Source organism: Epinephelus lanceolatus, chromosome 11, assembly GCF_041903045.1.
Source record: "Epinephelus lanceolatus isolate andai-2023 chromosome 11, ASM4190304v1, whole genome shotgun sequence".
NCBI classification, from domain to species: Eukaryota; Metazoa; Chordata; class Actinopteri; order Perciformes; family Serranidae; genus Epinephelus; species Epinephelus lanceolatus.
Genome location: NC_135744.1, coordinates 33,155,649 through 33,170,773, shown reverse-complemented (window position 1 = coordinate 33,170,773; position 15,125 = coordinate 33,155,649). Strand labels below are relative to the sequence as shown.

Here is a 15,125-nt window from a genome sequence, read left to right as displayed (position 1 = left end):
TATGACATGGCAGTTACTTTGTATTTAACCAAATGACGACAGAAAACCCAGAGACAGACATTAGCCCTAATAACCACGTCAGTAGATTTGGACAATTTCATTCTGACATCAACCACACACAAACACACACTTGTAAAATACACACACAGGGAAGCTCTAGTTTCCAAGTATAAAGTAGAAGGATGTGCTACAGTACAGGAAGGAGATATTTTAACATGCACACGTTGTAAAGAACTTCATCGTGGCTTCCCTACCATACAATGTACCTTGTGTAGTCGTAGCGCTCTGTGGAGAAAAAGGTGCAAAACGACCTTTCGCCACCGAGCAGCCCTCGTTTTGAACAGGGCAAGATAATCGTTAATGTCACTCCACAAAACAATAAATAAATAATAAATAAACAAGTCATTATATAAATAAATCTTTTTTAGTTAAATAAATAAATGAACAAGTCAAAAGTCTGATCGAGAAGAGAAAGAGGCAGGCAGTGATAAAACTGGAAACTGTCGTGGAAGCTTCTTTTAAATTTCATTACTCCTAATACTTCCATCACAGACGTCAACGTCATTGTCTAGTTGCTCCTACCTTGGCCAATCACAATCCCTAATTCCTCTTCTTCAAAGTTTCCCCACCAATAAGAGAGACGTAAACATACGGGACACTCACCAGCCTGATAGATAAGTAAGATTAGTGATGGAGCTGTAGTGTAAATGCTCTTCAACACCACTGAATGTTACACCAGAGCAAAGTCAACTGCCCTTAATGTTAGACACAGTAGGTCATCTTACAGATACTTGAAGGAAGCTAGACAAGTAGAGGTCCTGTTGTCAGGAGCAACTTCACCACAGAAAGGTAAACTGCATATGAACCGTTTGGGGATGGCCCCATGAAGCCAAAGGGAGTTGCGGCCTTTATAGAGCATAGATAACAGCACTGACACCACAGTAGTACAAACTTAGGAGCAAATACTACAGCCCCATTTTTTTAGCTTCCCAAAATGGTGACTATATGTGCATCTCAAATGATTTTAAGTTACCGTTTGGACTTCTTACATGTAGTGCATTCACATTCAAGATTACAGTAATCCACCCTAAATGGTGAGTTAAATCAAGCGCGCCTCAAGTTTGTCACAAAGCTGAGCCTATTTTAAAACCACGTTAGATAGAGAGGTGGACCCATCAACATGGTGACTTTTAGTTTGTCACGCAGTTTGTGTCTCGATCAAAAATCCAAACAAATCAACTAACAGATGATTATTTTCCTGTGAAATCAAATTAGATGATTTGTGATTTTTTTTTTTTTTTTTTTAAAGATGAAAACAACAAACTACATCCTGACAGTGTACGCCTTCTTACAGTCTGTGCCTGCGAGGTTCGGAGCGTGGCGGGGAGGGTGGCGGAGGCAGGGTGACAGTCGTTGGGGGCTCCACTGGATCATCCATGGGCAGGACCAGGCGGGTGCCCCTGATCGCCACTTCATGTTCAGCCAAGGCGAGCTCGTGATCCAGACCTTCATCAGACGGGCCGCCCCCGGTGCTGGAGGTGCACTTGCGGTTGATGGTGTGGGATCCAGATGCATCCGTGCTGACCGTGACGTCGGCGTACATGGAGCTCACGCTGGCATCATTCAGGATGAAGTCAGAGTCATCGTCGTGGAGCTGGCCTTCGTTCTGGTGAGTGGAAAGGGAAATGGGGAGAGAAAAAGGAAAGCAAGGAGATGAAGGAGAATACACGAAAAAGTGCTACTTTAAATAAAAGCACAATCCAATGCCCCACCACCAAATTTGAACATACAAATGAATGACCTGCTGATGTGTTTAAAGACTTTCTGATTAGGATTTTAAACATATGGACTAACACTATTAAGTGAGATTTAAAGTTCATTCTTGTTCATCTTAAATACCCTAAAACAGCTAAATATTTCAAATGACAATCAGTAAGAAACACAAAAATATTAAACTCACAAATGATACTATAATATCTACAAATATCCGTGTATTTCCGATGGTAAAGAAGTCATTGATCAGGCCTTTAAAAAGAGCTCCTTTAACTGTAGTACATGATGCTGTGTGTCCAAACCTCATAGGCCTGTGGGCTGGTGAGGCATCGTGCCAGCGGGCCACAACAAGCAGGCAGAGTAGCAGTGAGAGGAGGGCCGCTGTGGGTCAGGAGGGGCTTCAGGTAGCTGGAGCTTTTGTCAAGGATTATTACCACTTCTTACAACACTTTTAATTATACAATTTAATTGGTCAACAAGCTAGCTATCAATGCCTTAATCTCCTGTACAGAAAGATGACATTACTGTAGTACATTTCTTACAGTTTGGCAAATGCGCCCTCTGGTGTCCAAAGCTGAATCTAGCATCCACACTTCTAAGGACTTCCAAATCTTAAAGGATACTTGTGGTCAAAGTTATACCAGATCCTGAAGGGCCAGGCGCTCTCATGTTTGGTGTTCCTCCGCTGTGACCCATCCAACACTGCTGAATTCTGTTGAAAAGCACATTTTTACACAGTTACTGTTTCACAACTTAAAGCTAGAGTGCAGAACTTTTACGTATAAATGAACCTCCTTTACATTGAAGCCCTTGCCAAACAAGTTCACACATTGCTGATGTAGCCTATTGCCTCTAAGGAAAGCTTTCTGTATTTCACAGTATTCCAGATTTCTGGTGTCTGCTCTAACTTTCCAGTGCGGGCACACCTGAAGTGAAGCATTTTACATCAACCAGTCAGAGCTGGAGGGGACAGGAAGGGGGAGAGACCATAGCAACAGAGCAGCAGCCAGACAGACACAGCAATAAAATCTCTCTTGGTAGAGCGGGCACCCCATGTACAAAGGCTGTGTCCTTGCCGCAGCAGCCCCGGGTTCGATTCCAACCCACGGCCCCTTTGCTGCATGTCATCCCCACCCTCTCCCCCTTTCAAGCTATATCTGTCCTATCAAATAGAGGCAAAAGCACCCCCAAAAATATCTTAAGACGTGGCCAAAAACATTTCTGGATTTGTGCACCAGATAAAAAAACAAACTCCCATCACTGGGCTTGTTCTTTCCCTTTGCCCTTATTTGCATGGCAAGATTTTAAGAGAGTGCTCCTGGGGGCAGGGAGAAGTGGCAAGCTCATTTTGCAGGCATAAATCATGAGCATACGTTGACAATGTTTGTGTAATTACTCTCACTGCCAGAGGGGGGACAAAAGTGCTCCACTGCAGGTTTAAACATTTTTACTTTTACTTAGGGATAGCACCTTGACAATGCAACCAAAAAATAATTACATTTTCCAAAACAAGAGATTACAATCTGTGTAAGTTACTTACAGAGTTGTCTTGATCAGAGTCCACACCCACCCTGAAAGAGAAAAGGTAGCAGCAGTGACTTTGACAGAAAAAAACTCGATATAGGGGATCAACCAAACAGACACAATAACAGACGCAGCCTTACGGTATGCTCATGAAGGACAGCATGGGCATGGTGCCCCCTCCACAGACCCACACAGTGAAGAAGACAATTAGGAGGGTGGTTGAAAACATCATCTGACGGGCGTACGTTGCAGTGTCACGGATAGAGAGAGCAAAGGTCATCGCCCCACGCAGACCTGAAGGAGACAAACAAGACAGTGTGAGATTGAGAAACTATGTGTGTCTGTTTCACCACAAGGCGGCGTGGGAGAGACCTTGCGTGAGGCAGCGTGCAATTTTTCATTTATCATTAAATCATGACAAGGACAAAAACATATGTTTAACATAATGTTTCTGTTACTAGTTTCTCAGCAATCCCCTCCTGCACAGTATGCTGCTGATGTAGGTGTTTTCCTCTCAGGTCTGGTGGTATAGAAACAATATGTGCAGACACATGCAGGGGATTTTTATTATTAGACAGTGTCAACAGTAAATGTCAGCAGACATAGCGACTGTTATTCATAACAATACTGTATCTAAGTAAGATTGTTGCTGGTCTAAAAGGAGACTGTCTTCACACTTTATTATCTAGGTTAATGTTTTTATAACTACAGGCTTGAATCTGCTCTGTTCCACTGACAGTTTATTTTAATGGACCCAGGTCCCAGCTGAGAAACAGTTCAGTAGAAATAGTAGAGGAAGCCTAAAGCTGACAGCAGAGACTTAACAGTCTCCGCTCAGTACCTGCAAACATCATGACGTGCTGAAAGTTGGACCCAATCTTGTTCCTGCGGCCCAGGTTGAGCAGGAAGGACAAAGGGTAGATGTTTGCCGCCCTGCCCAGAAACACAGCCAGCTACACGAGGAAGGTCAAGGAGAGAGCACACTGCACAATAACAGCACCGGCAAGCTGGGATGGAAAATAATCGTGGGTAGACGGCAGTTTGGAAATTCTTTGTCATCACTGACTCATCTTTCTTTTAGATTTACTGTTACTCTTGGGCTCCCTGACACACTGAGATATTCTCTAAAATACTAACAGTGTTCAAATACACTGTATTATTATTATGAGCACTGGCAGCTGCTATCAATAACTGATGCAGACAGGTCCAGCCTCAGGGGAGTGAACATGTTTTATGGACTGCAACAGTCTACTTTGGACAAGACAAGACAAAGAAACAACAATCTGTGACTGATACTTTACAGCTAGAAGCACTGTGGCCAGTGGAAGAGGAAGTATTCAGGTCTTTTACATGAATAAAAGTACTAATACCACACTGTAAAAATACTGTTACAAGTAAAAGACCTGCATTGAAACCTCAACATTATAAGAAATACATTAAAATAATTAGAATTATTGAAAAGGAAAAGCAGCAAATCCTTGCAGTTGTGAAGCTGGAACTATGAAATATTTCTGCATTTTTGCAACAATAAACGATTATCCATATAGTTGCCAGTTAATTTTCTCTCAAAGGAATAATCAACTAAATGTTTCAGATGTACTTTAATTTCTAAAATAACTAGTAACTAAAGCTGTCGAATAATTCTAGTGGAGTAAAAAGTATAATATTTAACTCTGAACTGTAGTTGAATATAAATATAAAGTGGCAGGAGAAGAAAATACGCAGGCACAAGTACACCAAATTTGTACTAATGAACAGTTCTTGAGTACATGCTCTTAATTATATTCTACCACTGACTATGGCATCATCAAAACATTTACTACATTTATGCAACAACATTCATCGTCAGATAGATAATCATCTCTGGAGCATCCATTAAGAGTGATCAGAGTAAAGGATACAAAGGCTCCAATGATGAACAAAGGGTTGAAGACGTGTGACTGGAAGGAGAAGAGAGTCAGACCCATGTAGGAGAAGATGAAGTTCTCTGCCAGGAAGTTCAGAAGCTCAAACAACTGATAGGAGAGAGACCAACAAAGACAATTTAAATACTGTAAACTAACTGCACGAGAAAAACAGAAAAGTGCTTATTGCATTCACTTCACTTTGGATGCAGTTATCACGTTAAAGTGTCTTTTAAAGGTTGTGTTCATTCACTGTAGTTTCAGATGACTCGTAAGTGCCAGATGTTACCTGTATTTTCAAATTTACTAAGTAAAATGTCACACATTGCATTTCTAGATATCTAAAACTTCAAAAGTGTTATTGCACCACAAAATCCATCTTAATGATTGGACGAAAAACTGAACCATAATTCAGTCAAGATTTATCACTAGATAAAGCGTGTGCAAGTGACCAAAGATAAGACTGCACATCACCTGTTTGGTCCTGTCCTGAGAGTCAGGGGAGAGATTGTTAAAGGTGTAGTGAGCCTGAGTGATCCCACAGAACAGCACAGCCACGACACCTACATAAAAAGAACAAACACACACACAGATCTCACTTCAGTTTCACTCCAAACACACTGAATTATACTTCACTGAATAGGTAAGCAAAGCCTCTGTCCTTAGCTGATATTGTGGTTTAAAACTAACCCATCTAACTTAAATGTATCCATCACACTGTGGTGAATACACATTAGCACTTTCTAGTGACATCCTGTAGCTTGAGATTGTGTTAGTTTGCTGATTTAATCTACTCTGGTGTGAATGCCTCATGCTCTCTCAGTGTTGTATTTACTGCATCACTGTTTTTAGGTGATAGTTGGAACTTCCTAAGAAGGAACTACCTACTCCATATATAGACAAACAGCTCATTTAAAAGTCACAAAAACATAATAAATCTTATTTTAGGGTGATTATAAACCAACAAAAACATAGTTATGAATATTAGATACCACTTCTGCCAATAGATGCCCCTAAATCCTACACACTGGACCTTTAACGTGCATGCATGTGTGCTGTGTGCTGGTGTACCTGTGAACCCGCAGGCCTCAGCCAACAGGAAGGTGCTCCAAGACATGAGGAAGAAGAGAGCAGTCTCCAGCAAGGGGAAGTCCCTCAGCTTAGTAAACTTGGTCACGTGAGGAAAACTGAGAGTCAAGGAGCAAAACAAGAGGTGGCACATCCGCAGTCAACCTGCAGTGCAGGTAAGACAAACATTACTGTATAAACTGTGTGAATAAGTGAGCACTGTTCTATGTTATTGTGCAAGAACACAATCCAGGCAACTCCTATACTGAAACAGTCTCAATAGCTTTTCTAGTTCAAAGTCAGAAAAGAGTTTAAAGGCCACTGTTTTAAACCCTGTTAATTCTGCATAACGGTAAATATAAATGTACGTTATGATGGCAAATTTTAGGTGAAAGGATATGAGAGCGGTCATGACTCCAGTGGCTACCCCAAGAGCAAAGGATCCACTGAAAACGCCCAAGAAGACGCCGAAGGATTTCAACATCGCCATGGCCTCAAAGCTGTGGCTGTTGTCTCCGACGGGCTGGTACGCCACGATGGAGCTGAGGGCAAGAGATTTACATGGAAAAATTAAACGGACACTTACTAAGAATCCAGAAAGGGGAACTCATCAACTGTTAATCACATGCTCTCATAATGAAACAAACAGATGTTCAAGAGGAAGTCAGGCATCAAATCAAACTTGCAGCAACCCAAATCCAATAATGAGATCAACAGTCTGGTCTGAGTTTGTATAAATTTAGAGGATTTTTGGTTGCCACTTAAAAATATTAACACAGACGTCACACACGTGGACTGGAGTTGGGTTTTACAGTTATAAAAAAGGGAGGATGATAGGGTCTGCATGCTCAATTTTAATCCAATAAGAGTGTTCAGGTGCTACCCCTTAATGAGAAGTAGTGCCCAAATGACTTCAGGACCAACAAAGCAAATCATCAGCACTAATATTCATTAAGTAATACACCTGTTACACACCAGATTACCACAGCTTTCATTAAAAAGTAGTATTTTCATTTGCAGGGTCTATAGAGCACAGAGAAAACTGAAAAATGATACAAGGAATGGATATGAAAGGGTAGCAGGGGAGGGCGGTGATCATCCTAATGGGTGGTGGTTCAAGGCTAGACTCTAAGCAAAAGATTTTTGAGTCGAGATGATCAGGTTCTAACACTAAATCTCTGCCAGCACAACCACGCACACAGACCGCCTGCTCACCCACCGGGGAGTGAATGTCTGGTTATCTCCCAGCCATTCCTCCGTGCTCTCAGGCCCGAGAGGGCCATCGTCTACTGGGGAGCTCACAGCTCCAGCCCCCTGCCCACCCTGCTTCTCCAAGCGGAGGAGAACACTGCATACATACGTACAAGTAGGCGATGAATGACACGGACGGGTGAAGGAAGGCAAGCAGTGAAATGACAGGGAGTGATGTTAGTATGATTAGTGCTCATTTGTGTGCAATGTACAACACAGAAAGCTGAATTTGCTGCAGTTAACCTCATTTAAGTGCCAATTATTACCAAAGAACTAGAATACTGAAGGACAGGTTCATATTTTTTCAAGTCTGTCTTAAAACAACACTAACATGCTAATGCCTCATGTATTACTCCTGTCCATACTCGCCATGAAAATATCCCTTCCTAATGCAATTCTGATTCAAGTGATAGGGGACAAAATGTGAGGCTTCAACAGTCAGAGTCAGACAAAACAGGCTGTAATACAAGTATCTTCCAAAGTTAGTCTATTTAGAACAAAATTCCATTTGATTTACTTTCCCTCAGCTGCAGCTCAGCAAGAAAACACTGTACAGGAAAACAAAAAGCTGAATTTTGCATCAAAAAAGAAGTAACTTTGCAGAAACACCCACTTGATTTGTCTGACTCAGACTGCTGGAGCCTCACTTGAGCTTCAACTGAACCTGGATCTATTTCTCACAAAAAGAGGGCTGTGGATTTTGTCCCTCATCACGTCTATTTGACACAGTAAGATAGTACAGTATGGACCAGGGGATCTTGTAACTGTTGAAATGTGCGTATGGTTTTGAGACAGACTTGCAAAAATGTTAACCTATCTTTAAATGTGAAACCACTGCCGTTTTGATGAAACAGAAGTGGACAATACTGTTGCTGGATGGGCTGCGTGTGTATATTTCTGCAGTGTGTAATTAATTAATGCTTACGAAGAGAGGACGATGGCCACGGCGTCATTGAGGACACTTTCCCCAAAGAGTAAAGCATACAGGTCCACATCTACTTTTAGCTCATTGAAGATAGCCAGCACTGTCACTGAGACACAGAGGAGAAAAAGAAAACACTTACACAAATACTGTGCAGCAGGACAGGAGCAAAGAAAGCCCTCAAACATAGAGACTGTCCAACAACAGGAATGGTCGACAGTCTGTGTATATATGGGTGCTGAAAGCTATTAAGGCACAACCTACCTGGGTCTGTTGCTGAAACGATGGCCCCAAAGAAGAGGCAGTCAGTAAAGTAAAAATCTCCCCCAAGCTGGCCAACGGCTTTCATGAAGGACACAAAGCCATACATGATCAGCCTAGGACGAAAGAAGAATGTGCACAATTCATAAAAGACACTGGCACTGGCAGAAATCTTTTATCAGTTACTGTATTTGCATCTGAGTGTATATATTTCAGAGATAAACAAGTGACTTACCCAATAATAAAGCAGGAGATAACTGTTCCCATGAAGGCGTAGGCCAGGATGGAGCCTATGTTTCTGAAGAAATGTCTCTGAGACAGACAGACATATTTATTAACAGCAGTTAGTTGCTCTCTGGTACTAGTTGCTGGGTTGGGACAGTGTAGATAAATATCACAATAATCCTAAATATAACCTTATCCCTCTTACCCTTTTCAGACTGTAGCCGGCGTGGAAGATGATGGGAGGCAGTAAAATGTTGAAGAACACTTCTGGGTCAAAGGTCACCTGAAGAAAGCAGTGAGTAATAAGAGGTTATACACCTGTTTTTAAGTAGTGAATTCCCCACATGTTGAATTCGACACACCTTTCCAACATACTTCAGAGCCCAGTGTGTTTGTGTATGCAAACTAATAAATTAACATCATTCACCAACATTTTACAGACACAGATTATGTTTAGATATCAGTGTGCAGAGGTTGTTTATCACACTAAAAAACATATTTTTTTATTTTTCATCCCCTTGCCTTTCTCAGCATCTCATCGTCCTGCACTTGGTGACCTTTGCCCCGGCTGACTTCCCCCTTCAGAGTGTACTCATAGAATCGCCCACTGACGTTGACCAGCAGAGTGGCGGGGCTGGCGTTGACGGCACAGCTGAGGGTCACGTCACTCATGCTCTGGGGCACATGGACGCCGAACCGCAGGATCACACCCACCAACAGGCCTTCAGGGAGGAAGAGGAGAAGAGAAGGGGAGTGAAGGCAAAGCAGTAAGACAAACATCTGTAGTAAATAATAATAGTTGTATCTTTTATATGGTGCATTTCAAAAACAAGTTTACATGTCAATAATTAAAACAGGCAAGACATGAAAACAACTTCTAAAAGAATGGATAAAAATACTTAAGTGTATAAAAACATAGGAAATAAAAGACAGTTTAAATTAACTTAAAACTCAAGTGCAATTGGGAAAGACTCTCTGATTAAGTATGTTTTAAGAAGGGACTTAAAAAGAGATCACTGACTCGGCCAATCTGATTTCCTTAGGCAGGTTGTCCCAGAGCCTTGGGGCCCTGACAGAAAACACTCTGTCCCCCGGACCAGACAAAAGACCTCTGCCCGAGGACCTCAAAAGACCTCGAAGTATGACAGTGAGGTTTTTATTGTGCGGCAACATAAGGCAAGAAGAAGAAGATATAGTTTATTAATCCCAACCCAAGTCCCTATGGACTGAGCTGCTGCCTCCTTAAGGCGTGAGGCTGTTAGAAATATTTTAATTAGCCTGGGATATTGCAAAATTATTTTCAATTAGGACAAGCTGATTTAAAGATGATCTATCCAAAAGATTTATCAAAACAGCCTCTCGCTACATACTTAAAATGACTGGAGGTGCAGGTGTCTAGTTAAAAGGGGTAATGAGTTTAATATTTTTACATAATCCAGCAATCTTAGATGTTACCAATGTTTCCATATATTCTACTTTTAATTTGACAGCTGCCACAAGACAAACCAAGTAAAAGACCACAACCCTGATACAGTTACTATTTATTAAGGCCAGTACCATTACATATAATACTGGATTAATAACACTACGTTAACAGTACGCTGATATATATCATATATCCAGGGGAACTCTCCCATACACCGTGAAACCTAAGAATAAGCTGTGAATTAGCTCACTGGTCCAGTTTGAGGAGCTAACGGTATCATAGCCAGCTAGCATAGACGCTAAGTTGAGTTAATTGATTGACATGAACGTTAGCGGTCTTACCATAAATCATGGCAAGTCCTGTCTCGTGCAGGAACCTAAACCGCCGGTGTTTGAACAGCCATATGGTTAAAATGGTGAGTGTTAGGAGCATTATGAATATGAGTAGATTGGCACTGTCCTGTCGGTGGCTCTCCTCAGCCAGCCTCTCAGTTGCGACGTTGTCCATCGCATTGCTTTCGCCTTGGCTCCCGACGAGCAGAAATGTCAACAGAAAAGGCAACAACATGAGCGCTTTCGACGGTTTAACGCCGAGAAAGCGACTCCATGTAAATCCCATCGTTGGCTTTCTGTGAGACGGTTACATTTGTCGTTGAATTGGTGTCGGTTTTGATGGGAAACTACCGCTTGGATGGGAAATTGGCCAAATGACAGCTTCTTCCGCAGCCGTTATCAAAACACTGCCACTTCCGGTTCTTCAAAATAAGAGTCGGCTTATGACCGTTGGTGGTGCTGACACAAACAGCGACCCTTCATGGTGCTGAGGGCTGCTGTCATGTCACAGTAACATTGCACTATGAAATGCACCAGGACAAAAAAAAAAACTAAAAATAAACACAAACAAACTGACAGTAAATAAGATTTCAGCACAACAAAAACAGCTAAAACCTATACAGTCTATGGGAAAAAAACAGAAATACAGTGAGAAACTTAAAGGGACAAGTCACCACAAAATCAAAAACACATACTTTTCCTCATACCTGTACTGCTATTTAAAACAGATTGCTTGTGGTGTGAGACGTAGGGTGTTGGAGGTATCGGCCGTAGAGATGTCTGCTTTCTCTTGAGTATTATGGAACTAGATGGCACTCAGCTTGTGGTCCTCAAAGCGCCAAAACATACATTTGAAAAACTCAACTGCAATTTCTCTTTCCAGAAATCATGACCCGTTTACTCAAGATAATCCACAGACCTTGTTGTGAGCAATTTTATGCAAGCACTATTTTCTTTTTATTGAACTACACCCGCCAACCGTATTACCACGCAGAAGGAAGCATGCATCTACTCATGGGTGAAAGGCTTGTGCTTTTGACAAAAGGAAATGTAAATTAATGGCGTCCTCCTCGGCTGAACTGTAATGTTTATCAAACATTAGTCAGAATATTATTGCAGTCATGAGCACAAGCCTTTCGTCCATGAGTAGATGCACGCTTCCTTCTGCGCTGTGTAGTTCGATAGAGAGAAAATAGTTCCTAGATGAAACTTCTCACAACAAGGTCTGTGGATTATCTTGAGTAACTCATGATTTCTGGAAAGAGACATTGCTGTTGAGGTTTCAAATGTATTTTTTGGTGCTCACAGCACCACAAGCCGAGTGCCATCTAGTTCTATTATACTGTACAGAAAGCAGACATCTCTTTGGCAGATATCTCCAACACTCAGCAACTCACACCAAAACAATCTAGACTGATATGTAATTTTGATTTTGGGATTACTGTCACATGATTATCATGATAATGACAAGTAAGGAAGGAAAACTGGAACTGGAGACTTAATTTTAAGATATGGGTTTGTTGAAATTATTTATACTAAATCTATGTCTTGTGTAACTTTAACTGACATTGCGTAATTGTTACACCTACAGATCATACTGAATAGAATGATGCAGAGCCCAACAAGCGTTGAAAAGCAGTTTAGTAGTAATTCTACAGCACTCTTAGGTCTAATTTTGAGTTTTGTTCTTAATTGTTCTGCTTTGGAAATTTTGTCATTTTCAACAACTGATGAATATAAAGCTGAAAGAAACAGAGCATTAAGACCACAGTAATTTGCATGCATGTACGTTAAAAAAAAAAACCCTGTCCGATTCACTGGAAGTGAACCGACGTGTGCTGATTGTCGTGAGAGACGTCACAGATCCACTGGCGAGTTAAAAGTTAGCCACAGATGTGGGGGTTGAGTGCTTCCTCTGGATTAAAATTATTTGAGTAATATCTCCTTTGGTAATACTGGTAGTTGGCAAAAGATCACTGGCACTTATCACAAACTAAATGTCACAGTGCAGTTATGATTTTGTGCAACATTTTATCACAGTATATTTTGTATTTGCATTTCAACAGAACAGACTAAGATCACCATCTTGCTTGATCTGATAAGTTTACGAGGTATAAGCATGACAACTAATTTAATGGTTACACCTATGACACCCAAATTACACAGACAAGCAAGCTGAATCAAGAAAACAGTCATCAGCACAAATATGGGAAGGGTTAGTCCTCCCAGAATTACAGTGTATGTGATACAGGTTACTAAAATATAGGTAGTCAGAAAAGCATGTTTTTGATTATTCAATGAAGTAAATGCTGTTCATATGAGTGTTGTTGTATGATACACCGCACGCAGCACAGCACATACATGAAACCACCCGCTTCAGATGTTCTTTATCTTTATTTCTGAAACCGTTTCCTCTGACAGGAAACAAAACACCCACAAAACTCGACTTTGGAACACAAGCAACACACAATTGATATCATGTGACCCAGTCACACAGAAGGCATGTTTTAGCTTTTATCTTTCTTGGTAAAAAGGCGGACGTGATGCTACACATACTGTCCATGTAACCAATTTAAAAATGTCATCACTAACTTAAACCTGAGAGATGACAACCACACATATCTGGAAAGCATTGTGAAGCTTTGGCCTTCTCTCTGCTTTGTCTTATTTTGTTAAAAAGATAAGATGGTTAATGGCCTAATGTGAAACAGGCAAAATACATGCTTTATGACAGCTTAAAAAACCTTGTAACTAAGAATGAGATTCTGACTTTATCTGACATTTATTGCTGTTCAAGCTAAGTTTGCAAAACAGAAATTTGTTAATCCAATATATTGTTGTTTATAACAGGCCTACAATACATTTGCCATGGTTCCTGTGGCTCTAAGCTTTTATCAGAGTCATATAATGTTGTTTTAATGCCAGTAATTGCTGCCCTACTTCTATAACATCACAGTGTATTCAGTACACTCCCCAAGGTCTTGAAGGTTTTGTTTCAGAAAGGTCTATAGCCTGTGGTCGGCCAGTAATACAGAACAGTTATTAATGCTTCAAGTTGTATGAGTCTGGTCCAGAGATTGCACAAAGCAGTATCATTTTCTGTACCTTCTCTCAGCAAACTGCTGCTACATGCATTTGCATTTTGAAAGGATGCAAGATTATCATGTGCATATGGTTTTCAAAAACAAAATGAGCTTGAAGTTGTCCACTTTTTCACCACTAAACTAACACTGTTTTGGGGTTTTAACTGGTTATACAACTATTGATAATACTTTTTGTCGAGAATAATGAATATATAAACGTAGTCTGTGGTTTCACATATATTCATTCCCAAATAATATTTTACAAATTGTCCGTATGTTATCTTACCACACAGCCATACAGCAGCAGGCCCAACTGCGTGTCATCTTGATCTAATACCTAACTAGAGAGTTTCCTCTAACAGGAAGCCAAAGCCACAGATCAGGTCAGAGACAGCAAACACAGAAATGAAATATGCTCACTTTCAGTGCTGTGTAGACATTTTGGGAGCCAGGTGCTCAAGTGAAAAATGCCCCCATTTGTGCACATTTGTGCACAGTAATGAGAAGGGTAAATGTCTGTTTAGCTTCCATATGAGATGTCTCAAGATCTATATTAAATGCACGCGGCAGCTGCTACACACACATTCACTTTCTACATGTATCATTGATTTATCACAGGCAACAGCAAAATCTTTGCACAAAATTTGAAGGCCTGTGTTCAGATGCAACAGTTAGGCCAAGTATACTTTTCCTATCATCCTCATTTTGCTATCTGCTCCTCACCTTATGCTACACTCCTTCCTTCTCCGTTTGCTCTCCCCTCCTTATTTTCATCTCCTGTTCTATCTTCCTTGTGTCTCTTCCTCATCTTTCCCCTCTCCTCATTTAGTTCTTCCCTCCCAGGTTTTCCTCCCTGTCCAAAACTTTGTTCTCCCCTCCTCTCCTTCAAAGGGAGCAGGATCATTCTGCTTTATAAGAGCATCCCTCCCGGTGCCTCGCCTTGGAAACTCTGCTGACCTCACTGTGATTTAACTGGATGTCTAGCTCTCTGGCAAGCAGGAGAAGGTCAGAGACTTCTCAGTTTGTTCTTGATCATTTTCCACTTTGAAAATGATCTCTCTAAAGAAGCTGTTGACACTGGCAGAGTTGCATACGGTCTTGTCATCTTCGTTAAGCCTTGGAGAGATGAGCTGGGCCGTGTTTTCCTTCACTATGGATTTCTTTCTTTTGAGTTTGTGTATAGGAGAAAATTGCTGCGTGATTTAATTAAATACTCCCTTCTAACTCTTAGAATAATCTTATAAATACACTTTAAGTATTTGCGACTTGTGAAGATGCGCCACCAGAATAACTCAGGATGATTCTAAGACTGTATTCACACCAAATCTGGCATTTGATGGCAGCAGAAGCAGCTTG

General features: G+C 41.0%; 1 protein-coding gene across 1 annotated transcript; it reads right to left on the bottom strand.

Moving 5' to 3' along the window:
• Positions 1-1,199: 1,199 nt before the first annotated feature.
• Positions 1,200-11,094, bottom strand: LOC117271747 (sodium/hydrogen exchanger 6-like). Its single transcript, XM_033650112.2, has 16 exons — positions 10,696-11,094; positions 9,451-9,650; positions 9,134-9,211; positions 8,939-9,015; positions 8,707-8,819; positions 8,446-8,551; positions 6,670-6,811; positions 6,273-6,378; positions 5,676-5,764; positions 5,199-5,312; positions 4,139-4,250; positions 3,438-3,591; positions 3,314-3,344; positions 2,397-2,485; positions 2,076-2,181; positions 1,200-1,666 (listed from the first exon to the last, which is right to left on the bottom strand). Exons 1-16 carry the CDS (start codon positions 10,970-10,972, stop codon positions 1,349-1,351), a joined length of 2,112 nt encoding a protein of 703 aa, XP_033506003.1. The 5' UTR covers positions 10,973-11,094; the 3' UTR covers positions 1,200-1,348.
• Between the last annotated feature and the right edge of the window lie 4,031 nt (positions 11,095-15,125).